Below are 18,662 nucleotides of genomic sequence, written 5' to 3'. Positions count from 1 at the left end.
AATTTTCCTCAGTAGCTCAACACGGGCACCTGACGGTTCGACGAAAATCGCTAATTTTCAAATAAAAAATTAATTCGAATGAAAGAAGGATTGTGAAGTGAAGGAGATCGATCGACTGAATCGTTCATCCAGCGAGGGGATGTTCTTTTTGAAGGAAGAATGAGGAAGTAATTTTTTTTTTTAATGAATTGGTTCCACTGGAGGGCGTCCTTCGGTCCTCCCACACTGTGTGGGAGGACCGAAGGACGCCCCACAACATTATTCGTTCTGTGATTCATTCACCACCTGATTTTCACTCCTTCAGTTCCATCCTTCCAACTTTATTTCCCCCCTTCTCACCATGGAAGACCAGAGCGGTGTCGGCCTCCTCAGGACCGGCGGGGCCTTGGATGTTTTGGATGTTTTGAAGCGGCCATTCGGCGTCCTCAGGGTTGTCGCCTGGGTGAGTGCGAAGGAAGCTGGGATTGGGGGATCGTGAGGAATTGGCGGGTTCGGGTGTTCTGGGAGCCATGACTGAGGTAACTTTTCGGTCACGTGGTGAGGACGAGTGAGGAAGTGAAAAATGAGGGAAAGACGCTGATTGATTTGAGGTTATGTCGAGTTTAGTGTCCTGGGGGATAAATATTTTAATTTAAAGTATTTGTCGTGGGGGGGGGGTGGGGTATTGGTAAGAACGGGATGAGGAAGTCGTGTCAGGTAAAAGTCGGTCACTTTTGAGTACGTAATTAATAGACAGTCCCGTCACCCCCCCCCCACCGCCCAAATATGATTTTTAGTTAGTTAATGGCTGTTAGTTACGAAAGTTAATAAATGAATTAACAGAAAAAGCTTGGAGAGTTGGAGCGGATTTATCCCAAAACCCCCTAAAACCCCCAAACCTCGAGGCATGTTTTGGGGGATATAAAGTTTGCTGAATCCATTTGTGGTGTCTGCGAGCTGAGATTTCTACCTTTTAAATGTTTAATTAAGAATGAGAACCGACTTTAGGGATCATACCCGCGAAATGTTGATACCACCCCCCTCCCCCTCCCCCTCCCCCCCCAACCTCCCCCCCCAACCTCTTCTTGAGTCTTGGAGGTAGTTGGCTCGAACCCGGGCCAAGTCATTCCAAATAATTTAATAACCACATTTTAATAACAAATAATTTAATAACCACATTTTAATAACAAATAATAAACAAGTGGTGCCAGGCACAACAAATCCTGCCCATTTAAGGCATAAAGTTATTTTGGGGATCAAATTTAAATTTGATACATCCTTAACCTGAATGTTGATTATAAGGATTATTTTAGTCTTCGTTAAGCTTAGTTTGAAGTAAATCAGATCATTTTTCATGAAGTTATGAGCGAAAAACGATTTTGATCTTTTCGTGACCTTGACCTTGACCTTTGATCCAATTGGACCCAAAAATTAATGGGGTCGTCCAAGGTTCATTGCTCACCTGTGGATTAAATTTGATAGTGTTTGCTAAAGCCATTTTGCTTAAAGTTGCTAACAGACAGACAGACAAACAAACCGGACGATTACAATATCCTGCTCCCTCCCTCCGGGGGACGGGATAATAACCACATTTCAAACCTCACCTCCAAAGTCAGTCGCCAACTGGGAATCGTCCATTGTGCAAAGTCCTTCCTCGGCCCACCTGAGCCCCTGACCATTTACAAAGCTTTTGTCCGTAGCCTGATGGAGTACTGCTCTCCCCTCTGGGCTGGTGCTCCTGCCTTCCACCTTTCTCGGCTTCACACAGTGGAAACCAAGGCATTTCAGATCATCGGCATCTCCCGCGATGAAGCTGAGTCTTTGGGCCTCTCACTCTCACCGCAGGCAGGTTGGTGGTCTTTCTGTCTTCTACCGTCTCCTCTCCAGTCTCGCCCCCCCCCCCCGCTCTCTCTCTGCGATTTGTCCCCACCACATTTCCGCATGGCGCTCAAGGTCTGCCAACAACCCCCTTCTGGTAAAACTACCAAAATCAAGAATCACTGCTCACCTTCACTCGTTCATTCCTTTTTTTTTCCCGCCTTTGGAATAAACTCCCTCACTCTATTCAATCCCATTCTTCCCTCCAGGCCTTCAAAACAGCTGTTCACCACCACCTCTTATCATCCCCCATCCAAATCCTCGATCTTTTCTACCCCCAATAGTCCACCCCTAACCCACCTCCTTCAAATTCCCTGCTTTCCTTCCTGAAAGTCCCTGTAATGTCCATTTTGTATTCCCCATGTTCCCCACCCCATCCCTCTCCCTTCCACAGATCTTCTAATGTCTCTGTTCCCTACTGTCTTGTCCTTCCCACTCCTGCCCCTCTTGTCTCATGCCCCCCTCGCTGTGCTTTGTGTTTGCTCTCATACGAGCCTCGAAAAGGTATACAAAAAAATTAATTTTTAAAAAAAAATAATACTTGCTGCTTACTTGCTTGTTGTTCAGCGTTTAAAAAGAAGAGAGCATGGACAAACCACCATAGGTTGGCAATCATTGCGCAGGCTTGATGGGCCGAATGGCCTCCTTCGTTGAAGTTCCTGGTTAGGGGACATTTATTTATTTATTTAATGTACGTATGAACCTCATAGAATGGGAAATGTTTTGGTTGATGTTCACCAGGTTTTACATATGTGCTGGGGGTTGGTTACCTGTGAACCGGTCATGTGCACAGGTAGCGTTGACCTCTTGCACCATGAGGCTGGGGGGGGGGACCATAATGACGTGGACGGACGAAGGACAGAGTAATATATATATATATATATATATATATATATATATATATATATATATATATATATATATATATATATATATATATATATATATATATATATATATATATATCAAATTTGAATATTTAATATCGGCTTCGTTCCCTCCCAGAGGGACGGGGCTATTTCCTCGTAGCTAAAAGCCAATTAATTTAGATTCAACGTGGAAAAGATACCTCGGTGGCTAACATTTACAATATATGGTACATGACGTGTAAGAGTGAGATGCATTGTGGGTTGTAATCGCCTGTGGATACCGTTGTTAGCGTTCTCTGCTATTTGTTTGCAGCCACAGCTGGAATTATTTCCCAAAATGCCTTGGGACCCGAACGAGGTGACCGGAGGATTGGAACCATTGACACCAAGGTGCAGAACTTGGCTCGCCTCCATTCCGAGTGCATGATGCCGACTCTGTTGGACCTGGAATATCAGAGCGTTACTCGGAAGGCGGCCATGTTCACAGGTTTCCTGGAATCTTCGAGAAGATTCAAATAAACCCGTTTAGTCCCAGTCGTGAGGTCTCACCTTTCCCTAAATATTTCCTTTCCCTAAATATTAAACCGTGTCCTATCCCACGTCTGGCAGAGGAAGAAGCGTTATCGTTCCGTGTCGATGCTTGAAATTGGATTGAGGCATTTCTCGTAAACTTGGACCGTATTTGCGAGAACTTTGGCTTCTTTATGTCCTGTGAAAGTCGTTCTGTGAAACCACTCTCGGAGTCGACGACGTCGGTGTCACATGAGTCGACAACAATGTTTCCTGTGTTTTTTTTTTTTTAATCCATTTATTTTAATAGTGTGAAAAACTATTCTCGTGTCCGTTTCCTCGTGGGCCTCGAGCTGTCCGTGGCAACGTTAGGATGATCTGACCGCACAGTGTCTTCTGCACCAAATCTGCCACTTACAATGATGGTCGTGGCCGTTGGTGCTTTGGTGATCGGTGTCTTGATGGATCTACGTTCTTCTGACGTGGAGAGAAATCATTCCATCGGCGTTTGAACGAATGATTTCATGAACGACACGATGACAAATGGCATGATTTAATGACATCAGACCATGCTACAGAACGTTTTACTCTAACCACCAAGACTTACTCTAACCGTGGTTTACTTGATGTGGTTGTTCAAGTTATTTGCCTTACCCTTTCCCAAAGGGACAGGAGAAGCTAAATTGTAGTGTGTGTGTGTGTGTGTGCGTGCGTGCATGCGTGCGTGCGTGTGCGCAAATCTACTTTAATATAGATCGTTCGTTCTCAGATCTACTCTATTCTGTGTACCGCACCAAGACTCCGCAATGTTAGATGCTGTTTTGTTTACCTAACGGCCCAAGATTTTTGCATATAAGGTTGAGGCTCATGGAGGAGCTCGAACACTGAATGCATCTGGAAGCAACAGAACAAATGTAACGATAGAAAGAGGTGGACACACACCAACAGTAGAGTTTAAGGACAAAACAGAGGGAGATTTGGACAAATGAGAGGTAGTGGAGCATGGGGTGGACAAGATTGATGCTGAAGCAAACTCTTGGGGGGGGGGGGTAAGCTGCAAATGCAGAAGCAGGTGGGCTTAGGGGTGGAGTCTATGAGGGTAGGAAAGATCATGATTTTGGATTTTTTTAAATTTTTGTACACATAGCTGAGGCTCGTGGTAAAGCTAACACTTGTACACACAATGTATCAGGATGCAACAGAACAAAAGAAACAGCAGAGAGAGGGGAGGGGGAGACATCAACAGCAGAGCCGAAGTACAAGACGGGGGGGGGGAGGTGAGCAAACAATGGGGGCAGGAGAGAATACATGGGCTAGACAAGATTGATGCAGAAGGAAACTCTCAGGAGGGAAACCTGGAAATTTGGAAGGGGGTTGGGAGGGCGAATGTATTGGGAAGGTTGGTGGACCAGGTGCAGAGCAGACAAAGAGCTCAGAAAAATAATCCTTTTGTTGAAGAAGAAGAGAGACATATTGTGGTGGAGAAGAATCATTGGGGATGATCTGAGATAGTGGTGAACAGCTGTGTTGAAAACCCAAAGGGTAGAATGAGGTTGAAGAAGATGTGTAAGTTGGTGGGGGGGGAGAGGAAAGAATGAGTGGAGGTGAGCTATCATTGCATTGGCACCATGAACAATACACTGTGGGACCTGCATTTTGCATGATTGAGCAATCATTACCATCAAGCAGGACTGGCAAGATAGCATTGAGGTGTGCTCACTCTCTTCTGAGCTGGCTAGCCTGGGTTCAAATCCCGACCGAGCTATAAACTGTCATCCTGGTGTTTCACAGGCAGGGTGATTAATCAACGTGTGCACCGTCCCTCGGATGGACGTTAAACTGGGCATTCCGTCTGCCGGCATTAGGTTAATGGGCGTTGAAGATCCCACGGTAGCTATCACTGGCATCCTGAATAAATTACAAATTCCTGCTTGAACCTACATGCGACACTATCAATGGCACCTCCGCGCCCCTCCGCAAGAACTGATGCCAACCGGCAGCCATGTGCTCCATATGAACGACGACGACCATCCACCAAATGCGATACAAAAAAAATCTGGTCGTTGGGAAGATCTATGGTCAAAAATAAAAGTACCACCAATGGGTTATCTTTGTTTACCTGTCTATTTCCATTCCTGACCTCCCCAGGTGTTTGCTATCGTCGTATTCGCTTGCATTTCCAATGGAGCACGTTGTGCGTTTGGCAATGACAGTACGTGTTCATTTGGTGTGGTCGTCGGGGTCTTCGCGTTTTTGGCTGCCATGGCATTCACCGTGCTCGAAGCCTGGTCTCCTCACATGACGTCTTTGCATACTCAAAAAAACATCATGTTCGCCGAGCTCCTGTTCTCTGGTACTTGTGACTATAATCGCTGTAAGTCAGATAAGGCCGGCGATTCTCATGCCACCGATGTAAATTTGGATCCGATTGCCAAAATTGCCATCGTGCCGTCACAATCGGAATGGAAGGAACAACTACAATCTTCCATCTTTAAAACGATTAATCCTTCCGTTCCCGTCATTCTATATTCAGAACCTGTGAGTCTGTGGACGTGGATTCGCCCTCAACTACAGATCCGACTTGCTTTGGTTGTAGTTGGGAGGATCCCGAGTCAAAAGCAAACCGGTTCCAATGAGAATTTAATTATACAAGGAACTCCAACACAGGTGGAGGCCATTTGGCCCATCATGCCTGCATGAACACCATACTAATATATCTACACGAGATCCAAGGAAGAAAATGTTTACAAATGTATTTTTTTTTCTTTCCTTTTGTAGTTTTGGGAAAAAAATTCATTTCCCTTCCCCTTAGGGGAGGGGGCATGGGCTTGGTTAAAAACATGCAACATCAAACACACAACACCCCTTGACAAGACCCCTACCAACAGCACTCCGTACACACACACACAATCACCCATCAATGCGAAAAGTCTGATCAACATCACCATACCCCTCTATCTCCATAACTTCCAGGTACCTATCTTATTCTAATTTAAACGTTTCTACTGTTTCTGCTGCGACAACCTTTCCAGGGAGACCATTCTAAGCATTAACTACTCTCTGAGTAAAAGTCCCCTGCCGTACTACCGGCTTAACTCTCCTCTTCTTTACTCTCAGGCTATAGCCCCCGTCCTATCATTGTCTACTTTGTTGACTATTTCATCTGCACTTGTTATATCTTTACCTTTAATTATCTTAAACATCTCTATCATATCCCCTCGTAACCGCCTCCTTTCTCGTGTATGAAGCCCTGTCCCCTTCAGCCACTCCTCATAGCTGAGTCTAGCTCGGCCTGGAATCAATCTAGTAGCCCTGCGCTGAACCCCCTCTATGGCATCTCTGTCCTTCCGGAACTGTGGTGACCAGAAATACACACAATATTCGAGATGCCATCACTAAATTCCTGCACAATGTTAACACCACCTCTTTTGATTTATAAATGATCCCCCTCCTTACATAGCCAAAAACCCTGTTTGCTTTACCTATAGCTGCCTGGCACTGTGCTACCTGCTTACCTCTCGTATCTATTACCACTGTGTGACACGCTCCAAAATTATCCCTTACATCATGTAATCTCTATTTTCATTGTTTTTTCCCATCCCCAACACCTTGCACTTGCTCAGGTTAAATTACATCTGCCAATCTTTTGTCCAATCTATGCAAGTACATCAATACTTACCTGAATCTGATCACCACCCCCTCTGTTATCCACCTCACCTCCAAGCTTTGTGTCATAAATTATTTAAGAATTCATACCCAGGTTGTAATCTGTTTATTTATTCACAGGTATCTGGACCTTCCTGTGGTTCATCTGTTTCTGCGTGTTAACTGACAACTGGCGGCGGCAAGACCAAAAGTATTCTTACTTGGGTGACTGTGCACGAGCTGCCATCATCTTCTCTTTCTTCTCCATCTTTGTCTGGGTTAGTCTTCCTGCTGTTTTTACCTTGGCCAATCTACAGTTACCCTTAATAGCGAAGATCGAGTTGCGTGAGTCCAACCACGTGATCCGTACCTGTATTCTTTACCAATGCCAATGTATTCTTTAGCGACTACCTGTAATTGCAACATGGTCTTCTTGCGTTCTGGCAAATGACAGCCCACAGGTCCGAGTCCAAATTAGACAGCCAAGTGACGGCGGTGTCTGTAGTTTGGTGAATTACGTTGAATCCCTCGTGTTTTTTTTTCCAAAGTGATGACATTAGTCTGTGTTCGCAGAACACCTAACAGGGTGGACCGTGTGAAGGTTGCCATATTATACCTGTGTAACAGGGTAACCTCAGCAATACCGAACAAAGGCCATTTTATCCCATTGTGATGAGCATAAATTTAAGGTTTTTAAACTATAACAGTATGGTGTCGCTGTGCAGCACAGTACCGATAACTGGTATTCCACTTTGCACTCTGCCCTTCGATGCAAGGCCCTGCTGGCATTCAAAGCCTTCAAGAGATACCAAACCAGCAACTCGTATGAGAGCTACAGTGACCCCAACAGCGGCCCATATTCCACCGGGAACGCGACGGAGTCTGGCGATGCGTTCCACAGCTCCCCCTTCTCTGTGCCGGCAGGCGCACAGGAGGGCTACCACATACCTTCCTATTAGTCACCACACGCCGCTTCCTATCGATTACCACCTGGAGAATGTACTTTTAGTGTGGTGGATCGAGCCTGATTCGAATTGGATGCTTATATTTTGGAATGGGTTAGGAGACCAACTTCCCTCCTCCGCTCCCCTGCCGCTTCCTCACTCGTTTAAAAATGCTTTTTCTGAATCTTTTTGAGTTGAGTTAGATTTGGCTTTGAGATTATTCACATTTGATAATTGGTGATTTGTAGCTTCACTCCTGTTTCAATCTTGAGATTCTAAAGCTGGGTTTTTTAATTTATCTTTTTAGCCAAAGAAAATGAAGTAAACCTAATGTTTATCTTTTTGTTTTGGCATTTAGGATGCACGTGCCTTGTATAGTTATCCTCGCACTGATGGGGGTTGGGGTGGGGGGTTAATTTCTTTTGTAATTGGGTTGTGTTTATATGATATTTTTGATGACACCTGGCAGGTGTGTTTTGCTTCAGCTTTGGGCAGCTGTAATTTTTCTGTCTGTTTTTGCAAAATGGCTTCAGAAATATGCTTATCAATTGCATTGAGTACTCTGGAGCAGGGAGGGGTACATGCTTCGATGAATCCCAACAAGCAGTCCAGTATGGAGCTTGTGCCATCAGCACCTCTCCTCCAGGTTGTATTTGCAAGGTCATTGATGAGCAACTTGCAATGACAATCTCCCTATCGGAACACGACATTGGCGCAGCACCTTCAGCTCTGCATTTTCAAGATGGAAAGCAATCATTTACAGAACATGGTTTGCTTCTGAAACACTTTTAGGATCTCAGTCTTGCTAAGCTCATGGTTTACAAATATGCTACTTGGTGTACCGCAGCAAATGCCGTCGGTAAATAAACACTTGTTTACCTGCTTGAGCTGACAGGTGCTCGCGCACTCAAATCGTCATCGATGAGCCATGGCCGGATAGAAAATCCTGTGCGACACCAAGCTCGTAGCCTCATCCGTGCCTTGTAAGCTTTATACCTTCAATCGATTGGCCTGTACATGCACGTTCGTCGTACACATTTTACAATCTGGAAATCCAGGCCCAATTCAGATGCACGTTTGCACAGCCTGTGAACCAGGATGTCAAATTCGAAGCTTTCTCCTTCACAAAGCTATTATCCCAGATGTGCACTTCGACAAGGTAGGCCATTGCCCTGTTTGATATCGTGGGTATTGTAACATCGTACACACCTCATTAACCACATCCTCACGGATTATCGTGGATTTGACATCGTATGCCAAAAACATTTGAAGGGTCTTGTAAATCCACTGGATAGTTGCATTTACCTTTTTTTTTTTTAAACTGAATCAAGGTGAACAGTGCTGTTACATGGTAATATGCATATTCCAGTCCATCCTGGGTCTTTTAAACTTTCATTGGGTGTTGTGTTAAGATGTTTGTTGTTTATGAAGTTTATTTTGGTTCCAACTTGAGGAGACGGTTTGGAAATGCCAAAAATAGACGACACGCTCATAAACAGCTGCATCATTTTTTATTTTCAATCCACGTTGCGCACGGTGGCGAGTCGTCTTTTGGTTTATTTCGTTAAATAAAGATGCTTACTGATGTTGGTTTTTGCCTTGTGTACACAGTCTTTGCCCCTTTTACCTGTGGTTTAAATCTACTTAATACATATGCAAGGATGGGGAGATCAATAACAAGAGGAAGCAAAAAAAAAAAAAAAATTAAAACTTTCATGTATCGAGGGCAGCTGGAGAGCTGTCTAGTTAGTCAAATAAATGCACCCTTTGGAAGGGCACTGCATTGCAGGCAATCGAGAGGAACACAGTATAAGAACAACAAACAAACAAAAAAAATCATTGTATTCAATGTCATTGTCCTTCACTCAATCTGAGAGCTGCAGGAAAACTGCAGAAATATCAGGACGCTCACGACGAAATTCGGAGCCAGACTCGAATCAATGTACCAAACAAGCTTTCAAAGTGAAAAGATTAGCGCAACTTCCCCACTGAGCTTTTTCATTACTCATCAAAACCTCTGGAGCAGAGTGGTGAAAAATGTAAACAGGTATGGAAGAAAACGACGGGCCCCAAGTCTTCGCAGCAGCAGCAGCAGCAGCGTCAGCCACGGATAGTGAGCCAACATTGAAAAGAAAGGCTCCAAGAAGATCCTGAAAATGCATTTCCAAAGAACAGAGCTTTTCATCCTTCAAATAAAAATCCCACATTAAAAAAAAAAACAGTTTTTTTACACTGCAGGCCCATCGCCAACTCGTATGGGAAAACTCGTTAACATCTCGTCCCAAAAACATTTGGTTTGACATTCCAAATAGGAGGAACCCCAGCGCTCTGTCCTGCAAACACGTACTTATGTGGGTCTACAATAAATCTCTCCATCGAATCATGTTTCTGCAACAACAAAAAACGAAATCCCGAAACTGTCAAAAATTGGCCTTAACTAATGAAGAGCAAATGTATTTTGTGATGAGCAAGAGGGACAAACTTAATCTGATATAAATAGAGAGCAAGATATACCAGCCAAGGAGAGGGGAATAAAGTTTCAACGTAATGACGAGTCGAGAACACCGAGTGAAGGGGCTGGAAAGATGTACGCCAATAGCGAGACGTGAAGATGTTTGAACAAAATGTTGGAAGTGGGAAGGGAACAGATTCGGACTTGTTTTATGAAACCAACAGGTTGGTTCCTCTTCAATAAGATGCTAAATCACTAATCGTTACCTCTTGATTAAAAAATTAGTCGAGGCAAGCACAGCCAAAGGGAGGGTGTGGAGAGAGTCAACAATAAACTGGCAAGACATGATTGTTGTCAAAGCTGATTGTGGAAGACCAGAAAAAAAAAATTTGACGACTCATCTCCAGCCAGTGTCCACAAATGCTATGCATGTCCCAGCTGAGGAAAGTCTGTGTCCATGTGCCTCTCCGCATGCCACGTCACGTCCTCGCGACCGAGCACCTGGCCGCATCGCTGACAGATGCTGCACCCCGGAAGAGGCTTTTCCGTCTTCTCGACGTCGTCACTGGCCCGGACGCTCCGCTTCGCCCGCCTGCTGCCCTTCGAAACGGGCTTTGTGGTTCTGCAGCTTTCGTGCGTTTCCATCCAAACCCCATGCACAGATAGCAGTTCGCATTGCTTCCCAAGGTCAGGCAAAAGGATGAGCAGTTCGGGGAAAATGGAAGGGAAGCTGGAATTCCCCAAGAGGTCTCTGCATTGCTGATAATAGGCCTCCGCCGACGTTGTGCCCTGAGGAACACAATGAGCAACAGATCAATGTTTGTCGACAAAGTTTCGGCATGATCGCACAGTCACTCAACATCCACATGCAAGTCAACCCGAAAGTCCAAAGGTAGTTTAGCGTTTAATTGGGAGTGTCACACCATGCCCGAAGAGAAAACCAGAAACCTTAAGGGACTGAGCAAGATCTCAGGGCTCTTCATTTTGTTCACGGTGCCAATGCACCAGAGATACAAGAAACTCAGAGAATACTTCGAGTGTTTCCGTCGGTGCTGGGAACCCAGGTTCAAATCCCATTTATGAGAAATATTTGTCCATCATCGCCTGATGTACTTGTAAATTAATGTAAAAGTACAATGGTGTCTACCAATGCCTTTGTCCATGCAATTCAAGTACAAACTCTGACGTGCCTTAGATCGCCATAAAAAACATACATACAGAAAACGGCAAGACATTTGGGTCTACGTGCTTACAGCAAGGTCGCTGATGATCTAATCCATTACACAAACAAAACTGGTACCACTTTTCAGAGGAAAGCCTCTTTTATTCCATGCTCCATCTTTTTCCCCACACATGGCATGGGTCGGTAGAAAACATGGCGGACTGTGCAGCAGAAAACAAAACTTGAGCGCTTCACTGAGGTTCAAGTCGGTCATGAACAGAACAGAAGAAACTCAACACAAGCTACAAACCCATTTGTCATTTTGTTGAACAATTTTAGAATACCAGGAGTGTGAGTGTGCGGGTAGTGAGTGGGTGTGTTTGTGTGCGCCAAACACGGTCCACCAGCCGTCTGTGTGCTCCGATGAAACTGGTTCATTATCAATATCTGCAAAATCATGGCATTCTCATTTTGAACACGTTTCGAGCAAAAAGAAAGGAGAGAGTGCTCCTGAAAGGATTTCTGTGATCACGCAGTCAAAAAAAAGTTTTTTTTTTTATTTTAAACCCACCTGGCGAAACAGTCCAGAGATTCGGCGAAATTCATTGAAGCGATCTTTGTCGTCGAGCAGACAGGCACGGATGGCCTTGATTAACGCTTGGTTCCTCTCACTGAAATTCTCCGGTTGCAAATAAGGCCCTCGGACCAGGGGTCTACGGGAGCACACCAAGCACAGGTTAGTGAGCAAGGATGGGATTTATAATCCGAGAAGGCAGTGGAGCTACAACAGTCGCAGAGAGACAGTGCTTACGGAGTGATGGAACTCGGAGGGATGTTCTCGCGCTCACTTTGCACAGAACGCACCAAGCCTGGCGGTGGGACATGTTGCAGGCCAGGTTGGCGAAGCCAGTCAGGAGGCCGCCGCTCAAATGGTCCCCACGGCTGCATGAAGCCTAGAAACACCACATTCTCTTCACTCACAACAGCACTCATTCCCTCCAGCCAGTTCAAAAATATATATATATATATATAAAATCAACAAAAGTGTCAACTGAATCTCAAATGTAACAGTGTAACAGTAAAATGATACCACTGTGAACAAGTCTGTCTACATTGGCTGTTTGTTTGTTTGTTTTCCAGATTGAGACGAAACATTGAGACTTGAAAGTTAGTTTTATTTTTACCACCATGATGGGGTGCTTTTACAAGCGTCCCAGTCATCGGTCACTGTGAGGATGGACAGGATGATAGTGCAGAGGTAGCAGACCCAACTAAGCTGTTTGTACTTCATTTCGTGGCACAAGGTCAAGGACTAACATCATCAATGACCCAAGAGCCGAGAAATTGAAAGGTATTAATACGTGGAACTAGAAAGCACCTGAAAATGCAAAGGCCGCCCGCGTCTGTAATCAGACTTCTTCTTCTGTATGTTAAACACGATGAAAACAGCTCAGAAATACAAAAAAATATATATAAACGACGATTTTAGGCAACCTTGACCTCTTGACCTCAAAAGCAATAGGCTTCGGTGACCCTTCGGTGATATGCAAATCCTGCTCAAATTTCAAGTCAACTGGATGAAAATTGACGATGTTATGCAACCTTGAACTTTTGATATTAAAAAAAAAAAAAAAAATCTGTTTATACCTTTGGATTGGTGAACCAATTCAGTGACCTAATATGCAAATTCTTAAAATTTCAGGTCCATTGAATGAAAATTGACGATTTGAACATTGACCTTTTGACGAAATTATTATTTTATATTCTCCATATTGTCATAATAAAGCATTGTCGACAATTTGATTACAAAAGCTCAAGTGGTTAAAAAAAAGTTGCAGCTGGGATAGACACAGACAGGCGCACGGACACACAGGAGTGTTTGAAAAACCCCGTCTACCACTGCGCGGGTGGGGGGTGGGGGGCAGGCTAATAAAAGCGCAACCAACTGGTCAGTGATGTAAGGCTTGGGTCTGTTTCAAACACTGAGCGGTCTTCATCCGGGACTATAGGCAGTGTGCTAGATGTCAAGTACCCTTTCAATGACGGCGGGTCTCACAATCTGCAGATGTCAAGCAGGGATAGAGCTGGGATTTTCAAAATGGGTGTCCATGGTGCATTGGCAAGTTAACCCCATGGATATTATTACTAGTCCCCTCCACACACCCACCCACCCACCCAACCTACCTCCCTACACTGTATAGTGCCCCAAGGCAATGTTCTGGGCCTCATCCTGTTCCGAATCTTCATCAATGATCTCACTGGCAGGCAGCAGCCTCTTCCATCTCTTCAATCAGAAGCTGCTCAAACACTTGGAATATGTCGATGTCCTTCAATCCTGGCAAATCTCTGTTTCTCTCTCTCCAAAAGGACCATATGGAAAACCCTCCCCTCTGTTTCAAACAATCTTCTTGAAGTTCAGTTACTCATACTCTTGGATCTCACTATCAGCCATTATCTTTCTTGAGAAAACCACATTTCAAAGTTGACCTCCAAAGAAAATCTCCGATTGGGCATCCTTCGTTGTACAAAGTCCTTCCTTGGCACACCTAAACTCCTATCCACCGACAAGGCGTTCATCATTCACAGCTTTCTCCCCCACTTATGGAACCAACTTCCACCACCTCTTCAACCTTATTCTTCCCTTCAGGTCTTTAAACCAGCTCGAAAATGACACGGCACAACCCCTCAAATGGGTCATTCGTGCTATTGATCATCATCTTGTTCGTCCCAGGTCTCTCTGTGATCGCCACCATTTCATAGCATCCCCTATCCAAATCCATGATCTTTTCTACCCTCATTAACCCTCTCCAAAACTTTCCACTTTTTCCCTCCTGAGAGCTTATGGCTGCATCCATCTTGTCCAGTCCGTACGTCTTCCCTGACCCCACGTCTCTTATTTGCCTAAGTCCCCCTCTATTTTGCCCCTCAACCCTGCTGTTTATGGAAGGGCAACCTCACGTCAATATGTTTTTTTTTTTTTAAGTTGAACCATTTCCAAATCATACTCACAAACAATTTGCGGATTTACATAAAGCTTGTTGAACACTTCTCTTGTCTCACTGATAGCAATGGATTTTGACCATTGTATTAATTAAATAAGGTGCATGAAGAAGAAGAGAAAGACGCAGACAAAGAAAAACATTTGTGTCCAAAAGTGGAACTCTGCAGGGTGAGGGGGCGGGGGGGGGGGAGATGTGGTAGTAAATGAAAAAAAGGGGAAATACCAGAAAGCAACAATGAAGAAAAAACAAGTGACTCAAAGTTGTACGACGAAGAAAAGAGAAAGGAGGTTGAAACAGGTGGCAAGTCAGAGTAAGGGAAAGAAAGACAACAAATAAGCAAGGATATTAAATAAATGAGGAAGCAAGCAATTTTGGTGTCAGTAATGATATGCAGAAGGGCCGAAGGAAAACAAGTCGCCTCTCCAGTCGCGAGGACAAACCCACAAAACCGGATCTTCAACGGAATGCAAAACGTTGATAAGTAACCTCCCGTCGTTTGAAACGGCAACAACATCTCATCTCAAATCGAACGCCATTCATGCCATTGATCATCATCCTGTTTGTCCCGGGTTTCCATGTGACCCCCTTCCCCCAGTGTCACAATGAAAATATTCCAACCTACACCACTTTAGCTCTTCAGAAACCTCAACAACAGGAGCAAAAATCATCTTATGTTACAATTTCAAGAAACATTTCGAAGTTGGATTTGAGCAATCTTTCAATATCACGGTATCTCACCAGGTGGGGGTTTCGCTAAGGCACGAGGATTCCTGAGCACAGGAAAGTCTTCCAAGGAAATTCCCGGCACGTCAGGCTTCCGAAGGCCAGGCGGTGGCGGTGGTGGGCACGTCGACGATCGCTTCAACTGCAATGCTGTCAGACCATTGGCCAATCCGTCCACGTGTCCATTTGCCAACACCGGAGCAGTCAGACCACGCTTCTCGGTCTTGGATTCGAGATTTTCCTCTCCGTCCACCTTGCCATCAGCAGAAGTCGCAGACTCGGATTCTCCTCGAGCAACACCTTTCACCTTGTTCTTTCCCTTTCCCTTCTTCCCTTTTGTTTCCGTCCACTTCGACGGCTCTTCCTCCAAAGGTGCGTCATCACCGTTTTCACTGTTCTTGTGCTTTTGCCCCTTCTTGTCCTCATTTTCAACATGAATTTGTTCTCTCTTAGTTTTCTTCTCATCCTTTGTGATCTTCGTGTCCCTCGTTTTGTCCTCCTTCAGCTTCACTTCTGTCACGCTCACAATCTCGGATTCCTTGCTCGGTGCGTCAACTTTCGCCAAGCCATTGCCAACTTCTGCTAACCCTGCTCCCTTCTTCTTCTTCTTCTTCCCTGGCTTTCTGCTCCACATTTCCTGTGCAGCATTTGATGATGCATCATTTTTGGTAGAGCATGAAGAGGAGCTCTCCATAGGATCCATGGTACCCTGATTCTTTGGAATTCTGAGTCGCTCTTTCTCCACCAACTCCTTCCCCAGTGCAGATGCTTTCAGACCTGCATCATTTTTGGCGATTCCATCAGGTCTGATGGCCAAAGAGGGTTGGATTGGAACCTTCGCGGCAGAAAATTTGGCACTTGCTTTGGAGATGGTCGCAGCACTAGATAACTTGACCGCTGCACCTCCACACCATGCAGATGTAGTCGGTGTGGCTGCCCCGTGGCATGAGCTCCTTGAAAGGGCAGGAAAATCCTCAGCTGCAAACGAAGGCTGTGCGGTCTTGCTTGCTGCGGGTGCCGTTTTAGAATTGGTCAGGCCCGGGCGAGCGACGGCCGGCGTAGGTGCCTTAGGCTGCAAGATGGTGGTGAGTGTGAGGCAATCCTTTGGCTGCACGGCCGACTGAGTTGCTCCCTGTGTTCGTGGAACATTGGAGGGCTTCCAAGAACATGTTCTGGTGTGGAAAGTGACATTGGAATTTGCTTGAAGGCTCGGGAAATCCTCTTCGAAGGAACGAGCTTTTGGAAAATGCCCGTCTGCTCCAGAAGTCACCTTCTTCGTGGAAGTTGAGCTGCTGGGTATATAAACGTGACAATTCTGGTAAGAACCAATCTCTCACAAGCAGTTCCGTTTCAGACGCCATACTGAAAAGAGAATGCAATTTCACAGGAATTTGTTCAAAATTTATAATTCATTATTTATCCAACCTGTGATGCAGAAGAGAGGGGTGGTGAACATGGAAATGGTTGTTGCGGATGTTCTGTCGAAATTTGTTGCACGACATACAAAGGCACATGTTTATAACTTATATATGGGGGCGAGGGGGTAATCGAGAAGAATGATTGGAGAGAAAGAGTAGGCGAGTGTGGGAAGGGAAGAGAGAGACAACTGAGGAGATAATAGGGAAGGGGCGTGTTTGGAGGAGAAGGGAAAGGAAGTGGTGATTGGGGGGCAGGAGAGGTGGGGGAGGAGGATGATGTACGTGTCCGTGAAACGTGACGTTTATGACATTTTCACCACTTACAGACAAGTGTTTGCAAGTTTCCTGGCCTCACCTTCCTGAAACCACTTCAGGTCTTCCTAATGTTTCCCTCAGTGTGGGGAAGTCCTTGTCCTCAAGATGAGCTGGTTGGTTTGTTGTCCCAGAATCGGTTCCTAGAGCTGCCTTCTTAGCAACAGTCTCTCCCGAGGACGTTCCCTTTTCTCCTGCGTAAGTGTGGCATCACATGTACAACTAGAGGGGGAGCACTCGGGAGAGTGCAAAACCTCCGCCGCCAACACTGCTAAATCACTCAAGTGAACCTTATATCTTATTCATTAAATATGATGTCAACAGTGCTGACAGTTATAGTTCTTTTCTCCAACATTTTTTTTTGGGGGGGGGGAGGGGGGTTGGAAATCACTTAAAACATGTAAAAATGCAAAAAAAATAAAAAAAATAAAAATCGAAATTTTGTTGGAAAAAAAGTTGCAAAATTTTTTTTTTCTCCAACAATTTTTTTTGGGGGGGTTGGAAATCACTTAAAACATGTAGAAATACAAAAAAGTGTTTATCTTTTTTTATTGGGGGGGGGGGTTGGAAATCACTTAAAACATGTAGAAATGCAAAAAAAATTTTTTTTTTTCTCTAACAATTTTTTTTTTGGGGGGGGGGGGAGATCAAGTCCAAAATTTAATGGCATGATCCTTGGACCATACCTAACCACCCCCCACCAAGTTTCATCGAAATCCGTCGAGGAGTTTTTCCGTAATACTGTTCACAAACAAACAAACAAACAAACAGAAAGGGGTGAAAACAGTAACCTCCATCCATCTTCGAAGATGGCGGAGGTTAACTAAAAGGGCACTCGGTAGAGCGCATATCGCCGCCACGCAATGCCCGATTCACAAGAACATGTCGGACACAATACATTTTTGAAATAACATGCCATATATCATCTTTGGCCCCATCTCTCAATGGTGAAGAATCACTTTAAAAATTCCAGTCGTCGGATCCGGATTGGGATCTTCACCAAAATCTAATCAGTTCGTTCTTGCTACACACCCAACCTGTCCACAAAATTTTATCCGGATCCGTCCACAACTTTTTGAGATATCCTGCACTCAGACAAAGACAGACAAACAAGAAGACGTAGTGCAAAGCACGATACTTGCAAAATCCACCCCCCCCTCTCCAAAGGTTGCCATGGATACATCAAATTGTCCATTTCATCAAGATTAAAATTGACAATCTTAATCAAAGCTGAGGTCAATCGGATGAAAATTGATTATTTTTTCAGATGAAATTTTATGATTTTAGAAGTTTGATCTTCACTTGACCTTTGACCATTTGACCTCAAAGATCGTCGCTTTCCCAATTCAGTGATGGACTATGCAAATCCTGTTCAGCTTTCAAGTTAATAGGATGTAAATTGACGATTTTTCAGTTGAAAATTGATGATTTTAGAAGTTTGACCTCAAGTTGACCTTTGACCTTTTGTCCTCAAAAATAGTTGGTTTCCCCAGTGACGCAATGTGCAGATCTCGTTCAAATTTCAAGTCAATCGGATGAAAAAAATGACGACTTTAGAAATTTGACCTCAAGATGACCTTTGACCTCAAAATCAATTGGCTTCTCACTTGAGACTACCTCTATAACTTGGTGAGGTTTTGCGATGATCAGTTTCGAATTGTGACCTGTCGGCGATTGACAGACTGAATAACAAAATTCACAAACCAATATCCTTGAAAAAAATCTTCAATTTTGCAAGTAACAAACAGACAAAAGAGTGGTGTAAACA

The 18,662-nt window shown here is 44.5% G+C and overlaps 2 protein-coding genes across 3 annotated transcripts in view; one reads left to right on the top strand and one right to left on the bottom strand.

Annotated features, from left to right (window-relative positions):
- Positions 1 to 276: 276 nt before the first annotated feature.
- LOC147009995 (synaptogyrin-2-like) lies at positions 277 to 9,415 on the top strand (the record flags this gene model as incomplete). The annotated part of the gene is made up of 5 exons (XM_085861219.1): positions 277 to 442; positions 3,040 to 3,116; positions 5,385 to 5,589; positions 7,023 to 7,159; positions 7,658 to 9,415. Coding segments are annotated over 5 exons (768 nt in total), but the record flags the coding sequence as incomplete, so codon positions are not given.
- ZNF598 (zinc finger protein 598, E3 ubiquitin ligase) overlaps positions 9,320 to 18,662 on the bottom strand; it is a 23,520-nt gene continuing 14,177 nt past the window's right edge. The window contains exons 8-12 of one of the 2 annotated variants that reach the window (XM_085861008.1): positions 16,938 to 17,088; positions 15,180 to 16,456; positions 12,251 to 12,392; positions 12,011 to 12,152; positions 9,320 to 11,066 (exon numbers count right to left, since the gene is read on the bottom strand). In XM_085861008.1, coding sequence (XP_085717134.1) covers positions 10,701 to 11,066; positions 12,011 to 12,152; positions 12,251 to 12,392; positions 15,180 to 16,456; positions 16,938 to 17,088 — 2,078 coding nt within the window. In that variant the 3' untranslated portion in view covers positions 9,320 to 10,700. The remainder of the gene's footprint in view (positions 11,067 to 12,010; positions 12,153 to 12,250; positions 12,393 to 15,179; positions 16,457 to 16,937; positions 17,089 to 18,662) is intronic. The other variant, XM_085861009.1, reaches the window with a different exon arrangement.

Source organism: Eptatretus burgeri, chromosome 17 (assembly GCF_056783735.1).
Source record: "Eptatretus burgeri isolate ZD-2024b chromosome 17, Ebu_testis_v1, whole genome shotgun sequence".
Classification (NCBI taxonomy): domain Eukaryota; kingdom Metazoa; phylum Chordata; class Myxini; order Myxiniformes; family Myxinidae; genus Eptatretus; species Eptatretus burgeri.
This window is presented reverse-complemented; position numbering and strand designations above follow the sequence as displayed.